The sequence below is a fragment of the Hydra vulgaris genome, chromosome 11 (assembly GCF_038396675.1).
Source record: "Hydra vulgaris chromosome 11, alternate assembly HydraT2T_AEP".
Taxonomy (NCBI): domain Eukaryota; kingdom Metazoa; phylum Cnidaria; class Hydrozoa; order Anthoathecata; family Hydridae; genus Hydra; species Hydra vulgaris.
Window position 1 is genome coordinate 44,403,486 of NC_088930.1, and position 21,333 is coordinate 44,424,818.

At 31.2% G+C, this 21,333-nt stretch overlaps 1 protein-coding gene across 1 annotated transcript; it reads left to right on the plus strand.

Annotated features, from left to right (window-relative positions):
* The first annotated feature begins 1,594 nt into the window (after positions 1–1,594).
* On the plus strand, positions 1,595–18,350 carry LOC105843761 (cilia- and flagella-associated protein 337). Its single transcript, XM_065808942.1, has 2 exons — positions 1,595–1,746; positions 14,923–18,350. The coding sequence occupies exon 2, from the start codon at positions 14,933–14,935 to the stop codon at positions 18,047–18,049; it is 3,117 nt and encodes a 1,038-aa protein (XP_065665014.1). The 5' UTR covers positions 1,595–1,746; positions 14,923–14,932; the 3' UTR covers positions 18,050–18,350.
* Positions 18,351–21,333: the final 2,983 nt, after the last annotated feature.

Here is a 21,333-nt window from a genome sequence, read left to right on the forward strand (position 1 = left end):
TATAGAATCAGAGTTTTGGAGTAATTCATCGACAAAACCTTCATCTGTGGAAATTACAGCTTTTGACTCGGATGCAGAAAAACCAGCAACAGATTCAAAGGAAGCCTCAAGTTCACTTAAAACTAGTTCCCTTCTTTTTTGTCCTTTTTTCACTTCTGTAATCTTCATATTCTTCATTCTCTGCCACCAATCCTGTCTGTTTTTAACAGATTTTTCAAATTCGTTGTCTACCTCTGTAGTAATATACATTTTTCTATCTTCTTTTTGATCGAAAAAATACTGAATGTCCTCTGTCTTGGCCTTCTGGGAACGAAGTCGATCTGATTGGATCTTCTCCTCAATACATCTCCACAGATATGTCGAGGAGTTTGCTGTTCTCTTTAATGAACTCTTCATGTATCTTAGTGAATCTACCAATGCTCGAATCCCAGTTTAGATCTCTCAGTTGGATTAGTTTGCAATACTTAATGTGGAGCTTCAGAATCTTATCCCTGACTATACATAAAAGAAGTTTACTAATTACATAAATATTGGTTATTTTTTATTTATTTATATTGGTAATTAATTATTTATTTGTTTGTTTTTGATTTACTTATTTTTTTATTTACATAATTAGAAAATACTTTATTTTCTCCCTGACAGCAGCTGCAGAAATGAGAAGTTCGTCAAAACCAGCCTTGTTCCACATATCCATTACAAAAGAAGTAACACATTTATGGTTGGGATCTTTACAGGATCCACCCTTGCAGATAAGATCTTTGCCTGAAAAACATTGAGGACAAGCTACAACAGATTTTGTAGATTTAAACTTTAAAGTCTTGGAAGATTTGATAAACTGTAAATATCTAAACACATTTCCAATGCTGGGGAGCTGGTTCGTGGGCAGCGGGTTGATAGGATACTTGAGAAGAAATAGTAGCCTTTTGGGATTAGTCTGTATCTTCTTCTTTTCTCTTTTATTCTTGTCTTTCTTACAATGACGGTCCATTTTAGAAATTACTATTAAATATTAAATTATATAACATACTTAAGTTTATCTATTCATTCAATCATTCATTAAACAATCATATTATTCATTGAATCTTTTTTTAATTTTTAGCTATGTGTAAAATGTATTATGTAGCATGACAATAAAAGTAAACATGTATGTAGTACAAATCTCAAAAACCTGTGATATGATCAAATCGAGCATAATTAAATTTACCTTTTTAATTGACCACAGACGACTTAAATTGGCATTTTATCACGCTAATAATATTGTTAAACTATCATCACTAAGTTTATTAAAAACAAAATATAACATCAGAAAAATTTCATTACAAATTTATCAAACATTGACATAGTGGACATTTATTTTCAAAAAATTTTTTAAATTTTACAGATATCACATTTTGACAACGAAAAGATAAAAAAAAAATCGAAATATTGTCTGATTTTTTAATTACTTTTATTTAGACAACTTGTTTATTTTGACATATTAACAAAAGTCTTTATAAAATAAACTATGGTAACTAATGTTTGCCATAGTTTATTTTACTAACTCTGTAAACATAACAAAAAACCAATTTTTTAAATCAATTCTAAAGTATAAAATGTTAACCGACGCCTTGTAAAAAAAAAAAAAAAATCTGCTTAAGTAAACAAATGAAATCTAAGAACGCTACTTTCCTAACAACTCTAAAATCAACAGTAATAAAAACATTTACAAGGGAAGGATAGATTTTAATATTATTTAAACAAAGATTGGTAAGTAAAATAAAACTGACTTTGAAACTTAAATACTTATTCTAATAAATTATGCTTAATATAAATATGAAAAGATAACTTTTAGACATGGGCGAACTTCAATACTTATATCAAGTGGGAATGCTTTGCATACAACTGTTGTAATTAAAGCCTGGGAACAATAATAACCTTAAATCTTTTGCCACCCTCCAACCTCGAATGTGTGGGGAATAATTATTTGAGTTTTATATTGTTACGCTAAATTAAATTTATATTTACCAATAAATTTCATATTTCATCAAAAAATACTTTAGTGTTTAAAAGTTATGAAGTTTGCTTCATGTCTGAATGCTTTCTCGATCATCACATTTTTTTTATTATTTAAATAGTTCATTAAATTATTTATTTTTTGAATTTGAACAAAATAATTATGTTATTGCTCAGGTATAACTCATTATGTTAAGCTCAGGTGTCCACCAAGATTTTGAATGTAAAAATGTATTTTATTGTAAAATGTTTTGAAAAGCTTTAAAAGCGCTGTCTGTAATCCAATTAAAGATTCGGCCAAAGAAAATTTTGAACATTTATTTTATCAATAAACATTTTATATTGTTTTTGTTTTGTTTAATTCATAGTCAACAAAATTTACATAATGTTGACAAAGAGTGGCACACCATGCCACTCTGTGATGAAAACAGTTTTACAATTATATCTTAAGTGAAGATGCTGGAGCAAGAAAATTAGATATTTAAAAGTGTTTAAGCTCTTTGAGTCCACTGCTTTTTGGGTTCAGGCATTCCATGGTTTGACTACACGATTGGTGATGAAGTTGTTTCTTTTAACGCAATTTCTAACAAATTGTGCCTTTAACTGTTTTGTGTGTCCACGCGGACGAAGGCTGTACTTTGAGACCTCAATGTTTGGTTGAAATTGAGGCACCTGGAAATTAACATAGCCGATTTTGTTCGTACTTTTGTATTATAATTAGGTCTCCTCTTTCACGTCGTTCGGTTAGTGTTGTTAGGTTAAGGCTTGCTAGTCTCTGAGTATACGGCAGGTGTTTTAAAGTGGCAATATGTTTTATGGCTCGGCGTTGAACTTGCTCGAGCTTGGCTATGTCTTGAGCTTGAATGGCTTGTACTGCAAATTCAAGGTGTGGGCGCACGTATGAAGTGTACAGTGTGCGTCATAATGCTGAACCTCGACCTCTAAAAACCTTCTTGAGCCTGCCAAGCATTCGATAGCCAGCTGATGCAGCCGTGCAGACTTGTTTTTTAACTTTCAGATTGTTAATCATAACAAGGTCTCGTTCAGATGATGTACACGATAGCTGGTGCGGTTGGCCTAATAGGTTGTTCATAGTATAAGTTGCAGTTGATATTTTGTTTTTGCTGCGCCCAGTGTGCATGACTTTGCACTTGTCAACATTAAAAGACATGAGCCAGGTCTGCAACCACTTCACAGCTTTGTTGATGTCGGCTTGGAGTTTTATGATGTCATGATTCGATTCGATAACTCCGATTATTTTACAGTCATCTGCATACATTTTAAAGTGGTGTTGCATTTTTTTTGGCAGATTGTTAATGTAGATAAGGAAAAGGAGTGGTCGAAGAACAGATCCTTGTGGCACACCGCTAGAGACAGTTTTCCAATCGGATTTATTGTTTCCAATGGTTACGCGTTGTTGGCGTTCAGTCAGCAAGCTCTCGATCCATTTGTACAAGTTGACGGACACTCCGTAAGGTTTCAGCTTGTGTAACAGGCGTCGATGCGGAACTTTGTCGAATGCTTTTGCAAAGTCTGTAAATATGATATCGGTTGAGTAACCTTTGCGGGCAGCTTCAGTCAGGATGTCGTAAGTTTCGAGTAGGTTTGTGACGCAACCTTTTCGGAACCCCTGTTGAGCAGCGCTGATGAGTTTATTTTTGTTCAAGTGGTCAGTTACGTATCTGTGTATAAGGCTTTCCATGACCCTGCAAGGAACAGAAGTACGTGAGATAGGTCGATAGTTTGAGGGGTTCGACCTGCAGCCTTTTTTGATGATGGGAGTTATTTCAGCTTTCTTCCATTGAAACGAAATTTTGCCAGCTTTTAGCAATTCAGAAAATATAATTGTTAGTGGGGTAGCAAAGCCTGCAGTACAGTATTTCAGAACGCGCGGGTGAATACCGTCAAAGCCCATTGATTTGGTTTTGTTCAGGTCTGAAAGTTTTTCTTTAACGGATTCGTATGATGCAAGTGTGGTCGGTTGGTGTATGCTTGTGGAACGAAGGTTGAAAGCTGGAAGAAGTCATAGCGGCTCGATTTCGAAAACTGATTGAAAATTATCGTTAAGTGTGTTGCATATTACTTTAGGATCTGTTGTTGTTTGATAGTTAGTTGTTTCAAGTTGACGGATGCGGTCGTGTGTATCTTGTTTGCTTTTGACGTATAAATGGATGATTTTTGGGTCACGTCTGCTGTTATTTACCAGTTCCTCTTTGTAAGCAAGAACAGCTGATTTGACTAGTCTTTTCACTACTTTGCTTGCATTTTTATGATGTTCACGTAGAGTTGGCTTGTTTGTTCGGCTAGCAGCAATAAATTTGCCCCAGAGTTCGCTTTTCAGTTTGACAGCGTTTGCAACATCTTTGGTCATCCATGTTTTGTGCTTGTTAGTGTAAGGAGTAGTCGTTGACGGGACGTGTAACGAGGTTGCTTCGTTATATTTGTCGATAAATATTTGATATTTTTCGGAAACTGTTAAGCCTTCAAAAGCCGAATGCCAGTCAAATGTTTCAATATGCGTAGAGATAAGGTTGCAGTCGGCTTTGCACCATATGAGACGTTTCTTATAGAGGTTAGAGAAGTCGTTTGTTTCGGGTTCTCTAATTTTTAGGTCAGAGAGAGCTATAGTTCCCTCTATAAAACGGTGTGACTTACCTTTGGCTGTGAAGCCAAGAGGACTAGCTTCTTTTATTTTGATTGATCGGTCTGGTTTATTGGTCAGGATCAAGTCTAGTGTATTTTTTGGAGGTTCCTGACGAGTGCTGCTGTAGGTTGGAAAGGTTATTAGCTGATTCAGATAATTTTCTTCGAGACAGTCTTGAAATTTACAATATTTCGGCCAATCGTTTTATACATATGCAACAGTCGCAATACCACCTCCTACGTCGACATGTGAGTATACAGTATTGCTGAAATTGAAGTCGCCGTACGCCAGTAAGGTTGAGCAGCCAATTGAATTGCATTTTTCAGATGCAGTGCTTATTGAACTTATTATTTCATTGAGCGTTGATCTTTTAGATCATAAGGGCGATAGAGACAGCCTAGTAGAATCGATTCGTTGTGAAATTTTTGTTTAATCCAGACTTGTTCAATGGATGTGCGATTGAGTTGGTCAATTTTGGTGTAAGAACAATTGAGGTTTTCTTTTGTGTAGATGGCGACTCCTCCTCCTCTTCTAAATCTGTTTTTATTGAACAGTTGGTACCCTACCAATTTTGTGTCGGATGTGTTTTGTATAAATTACGAAATAAACAAAATTTACGAAAATACCGTATAAACTACGGACGTTTTGAAATAAAATTAAATAACTCACTTATTATAAGGAATTTCAAGAAAATAAAAACACTAAAATATGTGCAACGACAAAACAAATCGAGAATATAAAAAAAAATTGTTATTTTAATTAGAGATGGGCCGATTCCAAAAAATACCGATTCCGATTCCGATTCTCAATTGCGATTCCGATTCTTTACCGATTCCGATTCTTTTGTGATTTTTATTATTTTAATTTAACTGATAATGCTTATAGTTAATTTAATACTTACACAGACTTTAAAAAAAAACACATTGAAGTCAGTTATATGTACAGTTGAAAAAGGGCTATTAACACCGAGGCTCTAGGGAGCCTTCTCTCTCCAATCCTTTTTATCAAAATTTTTTTTTTAAGAAATTGACCTCAAAAATGAATATTTTTTTAAAAAAAATAAGGGAGTGTGCATTTCCTCTCCCCCGCCCCCCTCCCTACTCTAAAAACCGTGTCGACCTTGTGCAATGATAGCAACGTAACTAATATCATATAAATAAATAACAAATAATATACAGAATATTTGTATAATTTTATTATCAATAAGAAACAAATAATATAGTCATAAGTAATGGATAGTGATCAGATAAACAGAATGTTGTTGCTTTTCATAAACCTGATATCAAAAATCAGAAACAGGATAAAGCTAGTATTATCAATTTTGATATATGCGCGGATAGCTCTACTGAAGAACCATCTTCTAAACCCAGTCCTAACCCTGTTTGTGATACTCCTACAACCATGCCAAGAAAACCTCAATCAACTACATTCACATCCGTATTTACAAGTCTCGGGCCTAAGCCTGAGGATGCGGAGATCATTACTAGAAGCTCTTCTTCTACACTTAGTTCTGTAAAAATGAAGCCTAGATCTTCATTTCCTAAACATACGACAATACACCAAGTGTTTGCAAAGACAAGGCCTTTCACATCTACAGATCCGAAGGCAATAAAAATTACAAGGCTTGGTATGCAGAGATAACCAACCTGTTAGTATAGTAGAAAATCCTGGTTTCAAAAGGTTACTGCAGTTTTTGGAGCCAAGGTATGCAATACCAAGCAGAAAATGTTTCTCAACATTTCTAAAATTTATTAGAAGGTATCAAGTAAAATTCGTTTCTTGGCAAAGTAAGCTGATTATGTTAGTATAACTACCGATATGTGGAGCTTCACAGCTAATATTGATTACATGAGCCTAACAGCACATTTCCCCACAGAAGATATGAAACAAATTCACATTTGTCTTGACGTGGTACCTTTTCCTTACAAGTCCCACGCTGCAGATAATCTTGTTAAATAGTCACATACCTCGCTTTTCTTACGTTTTGACATGATAATGATACTATATTCTGAAATAAAAACAGCATTTATAATAATAAAAAATGATAATACAAACAATAATAGTTATAATAAAACAAGCAAATAAGATTATTATAATAGTACTTATCGCCGGTTCAAATATGAATTGAAATTCTGTGGCAGTATTTTACGTATTTGCAATGTTTACTTTTGCTAAGGTTTTCCTTCACAGTTTACTTAACTTCAATAATGATATTAAACGCTAAAGTGAAAATTTAACGTAAACTAAACAAAAGAAAATCACAACGGCAAAGACCCAGTAGACACCGGACCAAAAAAAGACGTCTTTTGAACGTTCAAAAGGCGTCTAAAACGTTTAAAAGATGTTAAAAAGACGTTCGATACGTTAAAAAGACGTTCAAAAGAAGTCTTTTTTATGCTCCGTGCCCATTGGGGAGTGTATATTTTATTTCAATTATCAACAAAGATTTAATAAAAGAATTGAAGTCGTTAAAAAGTCAATTTAGAAAGAATCGGAATCGTTAAAAAAGGTAGAGAATCGCGACTCTTACAATTCCTTGAGAATCGCTGGAATCGGGAGAATCAGAATCGGAACGGCGCATCTCTAATTTTGATAATAAAACTTAAAAAATTCAATTTTTAAAAAAACTTGTTTTTATCCGGAATTAGGCTACTGCGAACCTGATTCTGAATGCATTAAAATAATTGGAATTTTTTTAAATATGCTATGGTAAAAAAATATTCTATTGACATTCAATCCATATGAATTCCAAAGAAGGATCATAATCAATCGCGCAAGAGACGCAAGACCAACTAGCACATTGTTTGCGTGTAATCATGCAATAGTGAATCAAGAGTAACATGAACAAATGGGCTCTTCTATCGGATTAATGTTTTCTTGAATCTTTTTTTGCGTGTTTTATGATTTGTGATGGCTGTCTTGCTTTTAAGTTTATTTGGTTTTTTTGCATTTTTTTGAGATGCAGTAGCAAGTTTTTTTTGCTCTCTAGGTAACGCTTTTTGGTTTGACATTTAATGTGATGGTGTTGTAAGAGTTTGAGGTGAATTGATTACAAGCTGAAATAACAGGGCACAATCTTCAATTTCTAAAAAAAGTCCTCTATATCTTGAATTTTCAAAAAGAAAAAAAAGTGTGTGTGTGTTGAGGGGGGGTAGTTGATTTAGTGTTTTCAAAACATTCTCCTCCATCAAAGTTTTGTAAATTGCTTTTTGTTCTTTAAGTTCCATAACTTAATGACTTTTTTAATACTATTACAACATCGGCTTGTAGTTCTTCCATAGGTTGTGTAAATTTTTTTCCCCCTTCCATCATACACTGGAAGAGGTTTACGCCAAGAATTTTACATGTAGCCACCACTGTGTTGCCAGTAGTTGTTTAAATATCAGGAAAAAGCAAGTTCAATTTTTCATCAGTCTGATAAATAGATTTACTTTGTATCGAAGGAGATTACTTGAAATATTCTCTATTTTAAAAAACGAATGCATGTAGCTTTGAAAATTTTTTGTATAATTTTATATAATTTTTTGCTTTTAATATATTTTGAGATCTAAAAAAAGATTTTAAAACTTCTTTTTCAACTGCATTTATGTTACTAAGATACTAGGATATACTAAGATATACCAGAATATACTAGGACATATAAGTTAGATAAAATATTTTAGAAGTTTAGTAAAGATAGGTAAAACACTTTTTTCACAATTTTTTATATGACTTAACAAGTGGAATAATTGCTGAAGTTGATAGATCTCTTTGGACCTTCTCATTTGTTATAATACTGTTATAAAATTCAGAGAGCCACAAAAGGAGGTTGCTGTTATGAGAGTTTTTAAGGTGTTCAGAACTTATACTATAGCTACCAGCAGACATTACTATATAGTAATAAAATGCTATTTATGATATCAGCTGTTTTAATAACTAATGAATTAGGCTCGCTATTTAGAGGAGGAATTTGAATAGGATTTTGGCTATTACTTATAGTAAGCGGCGTATTGATTAGAGTTTTAAAACGTCTGAATTTCTTAACAATATCTTTTATGTTTATTAATTTAAAATAACCAAGTACTTGCCCTGGTTTTGAATTTACGAATGTTGTGCAAGAACTTCTGAGAATTTGTAGTTTGCAAATTTTCAATATTTATTGTTTTTCATGGAACTTTTTGTTTTAAGCTGCTTTAACCGCTTTGCGAAAGTTTTTACATGCTAGGATGTATCATTTATACTCCATGCATTCTTGTGTCTTATTACATCTTGATTTCACCCAATATTTATAGTTAAATGAAAGATTAATTTTGCATTTTTTACTAATTGTTTTTTTTTTATATAATTGTTCCATAGTCCACCACGATTTGGAATACTTACAGATTACGTGTTGTTCAAAGCACTGTTTAACAGCAATTAAAGCAACATTTTTAGTTTTTTCGCATGTTTTGCATTAACTCATGTTCAACTTTTTCTTTATTGAAGGTGAAGTTATTGAAACCTAAAGATAGATTTTGAATATATAATTTGATAAAATTCTTGTTATTCCATGCATAATTTATAACATAACTGTATTTTTGTGTTATGCTATTTAGTACGGTTGAAAAGTTAGTATACGCAATGGTGATATTCGTAGCTAATGGTAAGCCATCGCTTAAGTTAAATGGTGGAAAAAATTAAAAGGAGGAATAACTTTTGTTTTTATAAAGGATAGTGATGACTCTTTTAGTGCTGCAATTTGATCCATTGAAGATGAGTTAGAGAGAGAGTTTAATGTTGATAAGTGTTAGACCTGCGCCACTGGTTATATCGATAAATAAGAGTTTGTTTGATTTAATGAAAGTAGAGAGAGGCTAAGTAAATTTATTGCGTGTTTTGTTATCAAGATACTCAGAATCGTAGATCTTTTTATGATATGACTAAAAATCTCCAGCAATAAGACATTCACTTATATCCTCATGGTTTTTTTATAATTGGCGTAATAAGCTTTAATTGTTGTGTATACTTTGAAAGGAGTTCTTGTTGTTTCGACATAATGTAAGGTAAATACCAATAAAGATTAAATTTAAACACTTTTGTTTATCTTTAATAGCAAGAATATTTTTATCTTCATAAATTATGCGAGGAGACAAGAGAAAATCCTTTTTAACGATGAGTGTGTTCCCTTCAAATGCTCTTCCATATGTTTTTTTTTCCTACCGCATGAAAAAATACTTTATGCGTTGGCATTGCAATGTTGTTCGACTAAAAAGATTCAATATTTAAAAGCAAGTACTTTGATATAAAGATAATTAAAAATGACTCGACCAGTTCAGAAATATAAAATAAATTGCTACTAGCATTGATTTATATAGTAAACGGGTTTACACAGAAGTATCATTGAGTTGTTTTTTTTTTAATGTTAAAAATTGAGTTTTTAATCATTTATCCCAGACAGCAAACCTGATTTGGTCTAATGTTTAAACATCTAATGTAAATAATTCAATTTTTATCTGTAAGTTTCTTCCGTTTTGCCAATGTACAACTAATTCAGTTTATAAGTATTATATTACAATTTCTTTACAATTATAATTACTGCAATTAAAATTATAATTTTTATATTATTATTACAATTGTTATATTATAAATATAATTTACAACTATCATATTAGTATTATATTACAAATTATTTAAAATTATATTACAATATTATTTTACATTTTTGTTTCCCACTATTTGGGAAACATAATTAACTGGTCTAAGTGCAAACGATAACTACCAGCTCCTAGTAAACGTGTATAATGAAGCCATCCTACTACACATCCCATCAACAGCTTTTTCTTTCGCTGAGAAACAGGAGCAATGGCTAACACCAAATTTTATTAAGGCGGTCAAGGCTAAATGCACCTTTTGGGCCAAGTACATTAATGCAGGTTGCGATACGCACAAATTACTCAAAAAATCACATCGCATCACATGCAAAAACGTTGTTAAAATGGTAGAATCTGCCAGGCAGATCTACAAAGAAAAACTCGTCAGGAAGTCCGAAAGCAACCTTAAACGCTTACATGCACATGTTCAACACAAATAGATTGTCAGGAACACTATAACATTAGCAATATCACTACCGATACCGAAGATATATGCTCATTTATGAATAACTATATTCTTTATTTGTTTTGGAGCCCGAAGGTCCAATGCCAGCCTTTAAAAGTTGTACTGAATTAATTTGTGTCGTCAACCCAGCAAGCTTTTCTATCGATATAGTACAAAAGTGCCTCAACAACCTTGATGAAAAAAAGACAACCGGCTGCAACGGATAGCATCAATGGGTCCTCAGTAGTGAATGTGCTGCTACCTTTGCCATGCCTTTTCTGTTTATCTACAAGTGCTCGTTCGTAACTGGTGTAGTTTATGAGATGTGAAGAAAATCGAATGTATCATCTATTTTCACAAAGGATAGTAAAATAAATGCATCAAACCACCGGTATCTCGCTCACATTCATTTTATGCAAAACGTATTTTTCAAACAAGTATAATAAAATACTGTGTTGCTAATTGTTTTATAACTCCAAAGCAGCGTGGTTTTGTTTATCGCAAGTGTTGCATCTCAAACTTGGGACATCATGACGGAAGCGATTCATCTCTGTCACGCATTAGACGTCATATACACATATTTTGCTAAGACATTTGACAAAGTGCCGCATAAAGATCTTCTTTATAAGCTAAGAGCTTACGGTATTCAAGGCATGCTCGTAGGCTGGATCTCAGCTTGGTTACGCGACCAAAGTCAACGAGTAATCATCAACGGTATCACATCTGAATGGCTAGCGGTTACTAGTGGCGTGCCTAAAGACTCGGTCTCGGACCTATTTCTCTTCATAATCTTCATTATTGACCTGCATCATGCAGGACAGCATCATTAATCATATGAAACTGTATGCCGACGGTAATAAAATTATTGACAAACGTCTGTGTTTTTATTTTCGTTAGCATAGAGGGGCCTAGTGTAGCACCTCTTCATCAAACTATAATAGATTTGTTATTAATATTATTTTTTGATAACTGAATAGAAGAAAATATACATATATATATATATATATATATATATATATATATATATATATATATATATATATATATATATATATATATATATATATATATACGTAAGTGTATATATATGAATAAAGAAAATATCTTTATATTATTATCTTTTATTTATTTTATCTTTTTTTTTTTTTTTTTATTTTTTGTTTAGAATCTTTACATTTATGTACAGCTTTTTTGTCGTCCTTGTACAATGATTGAATGTGTATGTGCGTATGCCTGTGTGGGTATATGTATGCGTGTGTGGGTATATGTATGTGTGCAAATGTGTGTATATGTGTATGTATGTGTGTTGTGTGTTAAAATGTGTGTGAATGTGTATGTATATTTATGTATGTTCTTATGTAGATAAGTATAGACATATTTAAATATACCATTGTTATTATTATTATTAACTTTATTTTTATTAATATTATAATTTTTATTAATACCATTATTTTTATTGTTATTAATACCATTTTTATTATTATAGTTATTATTAATGTTATTATTATTGTTAACGTTATGATTTTTAGAGTTGTTATTATTTTATTCTTATGTTCTTTATTATTATATTCATTATTATTAGGTGTTTACGCATCATTAGTAATTATACTATTTGTAAACATCCTTGAATTGTAAAATCATGTAATTCAGAATATATTGATTGATTGATTATCATGTATAATATTGTATACTTAAAAAGAGTGCTCAATAGATAAACTAGAGCTATATAGTATATATGTTACTGTTACCCGCAGTACCAGGAATTAGCTAAATGCTAATGTTTATATATATATATATAGATATAAATTATATTATAAACATTAGTATTTAGCTAATTCCTGGTACTGCGGGTAACAGTGACATATATAATATATATATATATATATATATATATATATATATATATATATATATATATATATATATATATATATATATATATATATATGATTTAAATGTTGACATGTACGAGAATATATCTATATATAAACTAATTTAAAACGTCAGATAAAACGAATTCTCTCAATACTAAATAATCTATTTAAAATTTTCGCTGGATTATAGGCACCGGCATCATCAGCATATAATATAATTACAAAAATTGTGACCGTTAAATAACCACACAAAGTTTTTAAATTTTGACGTCATCTTTATAATGGTTTCTCTTACTTAAATATGAAAAAAATGAAGTCCAAAAATTTGTTTTAACATATTGTCCATTGTCCAAATTCATACGACCATACATTGAAGAACATTGATGTTTTTGTATCTCCAAGGCTTTACGGACTTTTCTTTCAAATTTTTTATCCTCAACTTTAATGTTTTTGCTTTATCCCATTCAATGTCCTCATTGTAATTTACTTTATGCAAAGCTAATGCAGACTGATTTAACTTGCCTTCAGCCAAAAATTTTTGGTGTTGTTGAACCCTTGTTCGTATTTGAAGTTTTGATTCACCGACATACACTTTGGAGCATTTTCACTTGATTAAATAGTTTCCTGGTTGGCTGTTGCAAGGTAATTTTAATTTATTTTTAGACTTTAATAGCGCTTTTAGGTTAGCATTTGATTTAAAAACAGTTCTGAAACCAGCTTTTCAGTATATTCTTCTAAGTCTGGGAGATTTTTACGAACCTAATAAGAAATACCTTCAAGCATTTTTTCATTGTACCCATTTTCAGTAAACACTTGAATTAAAAATTTATCTCATCTTTTAAATAATTTTTGCTGAATATTGAGTATGCTCTGTGTATGTACCCATTGAATATTGCTTTTAAAAATTTTGGGATCGCGATTATAATGAGGTTTCATTTGGATATTGGTTATAGCATCTTTCCTGTAAACCTTGAACTCATATTTTCCTTGTGTATTATTGATAACAGCTATTTTAAAGAAGGATGTTAAGGATTGTTTGGAACTGTTTCGCTTGCTTTAAGTTAGAAAAGCCAGCGTGGCTATCATCTACATATCTATGAAAGGATTTAATATCAATTAAAGGAATCATTGTCATTGCCATTTTTATTGCTTTTTCCTCATGATATTGTAAAAAAGATCTACTTAATAATTACATTTGTCTAATAACGAAGCAATAAACAATTCTGCATTGAGCCTATAAAACGGCTAAAACGGGCTCATGTACACCAGCTATCAATGGTGTTTGTAACTGTTTCAAACTTTTTTTTATTATATATTAAGTTGTTAAATAAAATACATTGTTTTGCATCTCAATTTATATTTCCAAGTTTAATGTTAAAAATTTAAAGTGTCAATTAAATAAATTTAAACCTTAAATTATAACTATAAATTTAAAGTAATAAAACCTTAATTTAGAAATATGGGGAGTTTAAAAATCTTAGAAATGATATGAAACATTATTCAATTAAAGTTCAAGAAAACTTTTTTTAAGAAACTAAATTAAAAATTATAAAATGCTTGCAATTTTTAAATCTATTTTAATAAAACTTTAAACTATTTATCTAATAATAAAAGTTTTCAAACGTTTGATAGTTTTCTGACCACTGTGCGGCAAACATAAACTATATTATTTAAAAGTATAGTATTACTATATTTAATTGCAAAAATATAAGAAAAGTACCAACCATTATTTAATTGCAAAAACATAAGAAAAGTACCAACCATTATTCGCAAAAATGCTTTGATATTTTAGATTTACACTTGGTAAATTTTTTATTTTAATCCATAAACCAATTGTTTTTTCATGTAATCTAACTGGTATCTTCAAACTTTGAATTACCCTTTATTTATCTAATAGATAAGTCCAATAGACTCGTCTTTCTATCGATGTCACCTACACTTAATGAAAAACTACAAGTGCAATAGATTCATGTTTTTATCAATGTAGACTTACGCTTAATGAGAAATTTAGTTTACCCTAATTAGCTTAATTTGGTAAACTTGCACAAAAAACTTTTTTGGTATCCAACTGTTTTTCAATTGGCCTAAAGCAATCCAGTGCCCATATCAAATTATAAAACTTTTAAAAAATCTCCTTTACCCTGAACAAAAATATTATTCCTGGTTTTGTCGCTTTTTGTATTTATTTAAGGTATACATTTAATGATAAAAAAAAGTAGTTAGTTTATTTGGTTTACTATAGAAATAATATTCTTTTTTTTTTAAATGGTCTTTAATTAAATTTTTAATAAAAGTTTTTCCCCAAATCAAAAAGAATCCTTAAAAACTAAATTGTGTTTTATTGTTTATTTTTTTTAGATAAAGTAGAATGACATCATCAAAATCACTCTCGAGCTTTTTACAAAGCCTTGAGGCAAAAGATCTTTATACGGTGTTTAATTTATTTAAAGAAAAGTCGATTTTTGTTAACAGAGAGATGTTCTGTGAACTTTTGTCAAAAACTCTTACAAAAGGAGACGAAACAGATTACCAACGCTTGTTTGATAGCGTTGATAGTATTAAAAGTGGCCAACTAAGTTGGGATTCTTTATGCAACTATTTACTCCTTAAATATTATGAGCAAGATGAACTAAGGTCAGCAATACAAATTCCTGAGTGGAAAACTGCAGAGTTTGTCCCAATTTTTCATAAAAAGTCAATATGCCGCATATTAGAATGTCAACATTCCTACGTTGTTGTTAGTACAGATGGACAGTTAACATTTCTTAACAATGATTTAAAAACAAATCATACTGTTAAACTGAAAACTGGCGTAAATGAAGAAAAATTAAAAAATCTCTGGGTGACTGATGCTATTTTTATAGAGAGTATAAGTAAATTTGTTTTTTCGAGTACAAAAAAAGAACTCTACTTTTATGATATTACGACTCCAAAACTTTCTTATTGCCAGGGTAAATTTCATAACTTAAATGCTGTTCCCCTTTGTTTAACAAGTAGATCAGATGAAAATCAAACTAGAAGCTTTGTAATAGCGTACGGTGATACCAATGGAACAGTATACATCATTTATTTTTCTTCGTATGCGATCTTTCAAAATAAAAGAGATTGTGAAATAAAAAACAATGTATTCACAATTAATGATATTATAAATGGTGCAGTTTCGTGTGTATCTTGCATAAAATACGATGCTCATAGCAACTGGGTAAGTAGCGTAATGCATGTTTCATACTTGAATTGTGTTGTATCATGTTCAGCATCGAAAGCAGATTCTTTAACTTTAGCATGGCTTGCAAAAAAAGATAAAAAAGTAAAACTAACTAAGTTTAGTGTTTCGCTTGGTATTAATGAACTTGATTACCATAAAAAACTAAATATTATAGCATCAGCTGGTATTGATACAACCATTTGCTTGTGGAACCCATACCACGCTAATAAACCGGTAGGAGTTTTACGCGCTCATCGTTGCGTTGTTGCTGGAGTTAAGTTTATTGTTGATAGCTTCCAACTTTTGAGTCTATCAAAGGACAGCGTTTTGTGTCTATGGGATGTTAACTTGCAACACTGTTTGCAGAAGTTGTTTTGTGTGTTTCCTACGGATCCGGATGTCAACATAACCATGCATTTTAGCATGGAGAATTTTTATCTTTTTGTATCAATTAACAATCAGCTTAGTATTCTCAAAGCAGTTAAGAAAAGTTTCAAAACAACTCATAAAAAACCTATTAAAGATGTTATTTACAATTCAAAATACGATTACGCCATAAGTGTTTGTGAAGAATCAAATATTATTATTTGGCTTTTAAGTACAGGTCAAAAATTCAGAACACTGCTAAATCCGCATGAAGGAACAGAGATAACATCAATGGTTCTTAGTGATGATAATGACCGTTTATTAACTGCTAGTATTAATGGACGTATTAAAATATGGGATATGAATGAATTTTATTCAACGGATCTTAATGTGGGTAATTTTTCTGTAAATTTTGTAGATTGGCATTTATCTAAGTTAATGTTTCTAAAAAAAATGATAATTGTTATTAGTAGTAACAGTAATCTGTGGTCAATACCTTTCAGCGCCAATAATAATTGCTATTGCCAACCTGTAATTTGGAAAGTTAGGCCGGAACATTCAAATGAAATAACTGCAGCTTTTGTTCAAGAACCAAATTACTTGGTTACTGGCAGCTATAATGGTATTATTTTAGTTTGGGATACTAATATCCAAAACGTACTGACAATGCTTACGGCTACTAAAAACCCTAACGCACCGGAGAGTTATTTCCATACATTGTTTAAAAACTCTGAAAATAACACATTTAAAAATGGTTTTATAAAGTTACCGGTTTTGAATGATTGTAATACAACGTTATTAAAGAACTCAAATACTAATTATACTAAAGCATCTGCAGAAAATGTTCCTGAACAAAATGAGAAAATCCAACATTGTGATCAAACTGTTTCTGTTACGTCAATAGTTTTTCTAAACAGTGATATAAAGGAAGGTCTTGATTTACCTGACTTTTATACTTGCCATTACGATGGAACCGTCATATTTTGGAATAGCAGTTTTAGGGTTTATGATTTTAAAGCATTCGAATTATACGGTCATTTTGTTTCTGATATTGATTCAACAAACTCTTTTTTTTGTATTGGCTCAAAAAATGGCACATGCAAGATATGGAATTTGTCTAAATGTTTTATAAATGAAAACTTTCCCATCAAAGAACCTGAATTAGTGTCTTATTTTACTCCTCATAATGACCAAGTATCGGTTGTACGGTTTACTGAAAAAAACAATTTAATACTTATTTTGTCTGCTTCTGACGATTGTACAGTCGCTCTTCATTACTTTGACAAATTAATTGACGTCTGTAACTTTGTTTTAGTCGGAGTGTTTGGTCAAGACTCAAATTGGAACATAGACACTTTCAAGCTTAAAGAACCTTTTTTTGAAAAGAATACAACAGAAATAGAAATTAAAGAAGTTAACATGACAAAAAACCCTAAAGCAACTAATTCAACAGCATACAATTCTTCAACCATTATACAGAACTTAAAAACTAATTCAGACAATACCTTTAAAGAAAATTCTTACTTGGTTTCTTCTACTGAGAAAAAAGTAAAAGAAAACTTAGCTTCTACTAAAAATATCTATTTAAAACAAAAGCAATCATTTAAAAATTCAGTTGAAAACGGAACTTTATACAAATGTCTGCACACTTACAATATTATGGAGATAAATTCACTGTGTAAGCCAAATAATTTTGTTAATTCTAAAAATGACGCAACAAGAATATCCCAAAATGTTATTTTGCCCCATTTAGATAATTTGAGTAAAACAAAAATCCGTTTTAATGAAGCTATGCTATTTCCTCCGCTTAATGCAGTACCTTTACCACCACTCAGCAACAATTCAACACTTTTTCATCCACTCAACAACAATGCGATTGTTGCAACTCCATTTAACAACGCTAAAATAAATTAAAATAGAAAACATTATTAACAAAGGTTCTCTTACAAAATAAAGTATAAAAATATATTTAAAAAATATTACATACATAAATATTCAAGGCCGTGTGAGAGTGGTGGTTGAGAGATATTACCCTGTGAACCGAATACCAAAGGAAACCAAAAGAAAATAAACCTAAATTTGTTTTATTCTTCTTTACGTATCATAGGACCCATACTTTCATAATGTTGATATAATAGTTTCATAAATAAATTAGGTCTCAGACTCTTTTAATTTGGAATTTTATTGAAGAATAAAAATACTTAAACTTTTATAAGCAATTTTTATTATTATTATTTTTTTAATTTTATTTAGGCGCCCCAAGAAGACCTTATGGTCTTATCACAGAGCACCGCGGATGAACATTTATTTGGAAGTTCAAGCCTCCTTCCTAACCGATGTCGCAAAACTTGCCCGGAGGTGGGTTCGAACCAGGGATCCTTTGTTTCTGAGGCAAGTGTGCTACTACTGCGCCACGGCTGCTCAAATTATGCCGTTTGCTAAGATAGCTTCTAGCTTTGTTTTTGCTCTGGTCTTTTTTTCTTAACCAAAACAAGCAAAACAATGCAGTTACGCTTTCAAACAAAAGTATGCGTTTTGATGGGATTAGAAAATGACGATTGATGTTCATTAAAAAACTTTAATAAAAGAAAACGTTATATAAAACCTGCCATTGCATGTGGTCCTAATTCTTTGATTGCAAGCATATCTTTTACAACAAACTCTGTCGAACAATTGCGGAACAACCCAACCAATTTAAACCGGATGTTGAAGGTAGTAGCTGTTCACCAAATATACTATCAAAGGTTTTTGTGTAGGATTGACAGACCTGAAACGATACTTTTTTTATATTTGGCTATTCTAGATGGTCTTTACATTTGCGCACTTTAGAGTCTCAGGTACTAGTAGAAAACAGTACGCAATCGAGCGTTGTATGTGACGTTAGTATTTTTATTTTTTATTTTTTTTATTTTAGGTGCCCCAAGAAGTCCTCTTGTCACAGAGCACCGCGAAAATGCATTTAACCAGGAAGTTCACGCCTCCTTCCTTACCGTGACGCAAAAATAGAGCTCGTTTCGAACCTGGATATCCTGCTCATAAAGCAAGCGTTCTAACCACTGCGCCACGGCCGCAATTATTGAATAATCTAATGTAGGGAAAAAATCCAGTAGTCCCTTCAGGTGTTAAAACTCTCAATACCTTTTTCTATTTTAACCCTGCTGAACAACCCGTTAATTAAATTAGATGCAAAAATTCCTCAGTAACTTTGGCAACAATTCCATGGTAACACTATTTTTTTTTTGTGAGAAAAAATGCTTTTTTTCTCACAAAAAGAGGTAATAACAATCTTTTAAATAATATTGTTTCCTTTTTTTTTAACTGTTTATTTTTTTTATTGAGCTAATAATTTTTTACTTAAAGTAAAGGCTGTTGGTAAAACTATTAAGTTTAAAGTTGTATGTATTTTTTGCCAACTAGAAAAACCAAAAAAAAAAAAAATAGAAAAAAAAAAATCCTCAATATTTGCAATTTGCTAACTATAGTTTAAAACTTGCTTAATGTGCCAACTCAAATGCTTATATGACAGCTTTGGGTGGGTGGCGGGGTGGGTGCTCAAATGGTTACATGACAGCTTCCGGACGGCCCTGATTGCGTCACGTTAAATTTTTCAATTTGAGCTTTTTTTTCAGTTGGTTTTTAAAGTTGAATCATTTTCTTTCAGATTTATTTTTATTGTATCCACCAAAACTATTGTATGGACTAATACCAGAATAAAATGTAAGACACATAAAAGTTTCTTCTAGTTAGCAGTTAACCATACAGCTTTAATGACAATGTGCTTCAGCTGTTTTTCAATTTTGTAAAATATATACTCGTTAGGAAACACTATAATAGTAGTTCGGAGGAAAAAGTTAGAAACAATGTACTTAAAAAAGCCGCTTCATTTTTTCGCATAACCAACAATTGAATAGATCACAGTTCTCTATTCATCAACCATAATATAACCTTAAATGAACAAAGCAAGGCTTACCTCCTCAGACCGAATGCAAAAAACGCAAAGCCGCTTTTAGTTCAACTGCTAATACAATCCGCGTTAGGGGTCTTCCATAAAGTACGTACGCCAAAAATTTTTAATTTTGACCCCCCCTCCCCCTAGTTGCCATGCGTCCCTACCATCAACCCCCCCCCCACCCCCCTTGAAAGTACGTACGTTTCTCAAATACCCCCCCCCCCCACCCCACCCTTTATTTTTTTTTCTCAATAAAAAAATTTATTTAAAAAAAAAAATGGTGGAGGGTACCTTAGATACTTTATACGACCCCAAAGCTCTTTGTTTGCGCATTCAGGAAACTTTTTTAAATATATATCCAAATTTAAATTACCTTAAGGGGGCTCACCCCTGTCAAAATAGCAAAAAAATAATTTTTTTTGAATTTTTTGGTTTTTCATGTTTCAAGTGTAAAAATTAACGAGGAATCTGATTCTGAATTAAAATTTTGAAAAAAAAACACATAAGTATGTCTATTTCTTGATTATTTGATCATAGTCAAAAATAACCTTCTTAGCAACGTCCATAGCAACAATTTTATTTTCTCTTTTCCACTTATCTACAACACCTTTTTCTTAAAAGTTAATCTTATATGATTATTCTGAGTCTGTGAAATATTAATTTTTCAAACTGTTTCCATGTAGGTCTGGAAAAGCTTAGAAAATGAACTTTGTAAGCATGCTAACCACACTGTTAAACAACCGCATAGATACACTACACATTGTGTGTCTAACTTTTTATTATAAATTAAATTTTGTTCTGTAGATTATTTAGTGATTATTTTGTTTATTTATAAATAACTTCTTGGCATTTTTAGTTGTGGATAAGTATTAAAATAATTATTAGTTTAAAAAAAAGAGCTTGATTATCAAGTTGATAATGGAAAAAAATTTAGTGGCAAATAAAAAAACAATAACAAATAATAAAATTAAAAGAGTAAAATTTGCAAGTTTAAAAAAAAGAGAAGAAAATTTAAAGGAAATCAATACACAAGCAAGAAACAATTCGTGTCCATGCAATCTGAACTATTAAATCTTATTCCAAGTACTTCATCATCATTACCAAAGACAAGATCGTTTACTAAGCTGTCAAGCCATGCTATTTCTCAGTCTTTAAATGATGGTATTACTGGAAATAGAATTTTTGATATGTTTAAATTATCAAACTTAATTTCAGTTTTTGGCTGTCCTCAATGTAAACAAAGTTCATG

Coding starts and splice junctions, on each gene's coding strand:
- LOC105843761 (XM_065808942.1), top strand. CDS start 14,933: ATGACATCATCAAAATCACTCTCGAGCTTTTTACAAAGCCTTGAGGCA.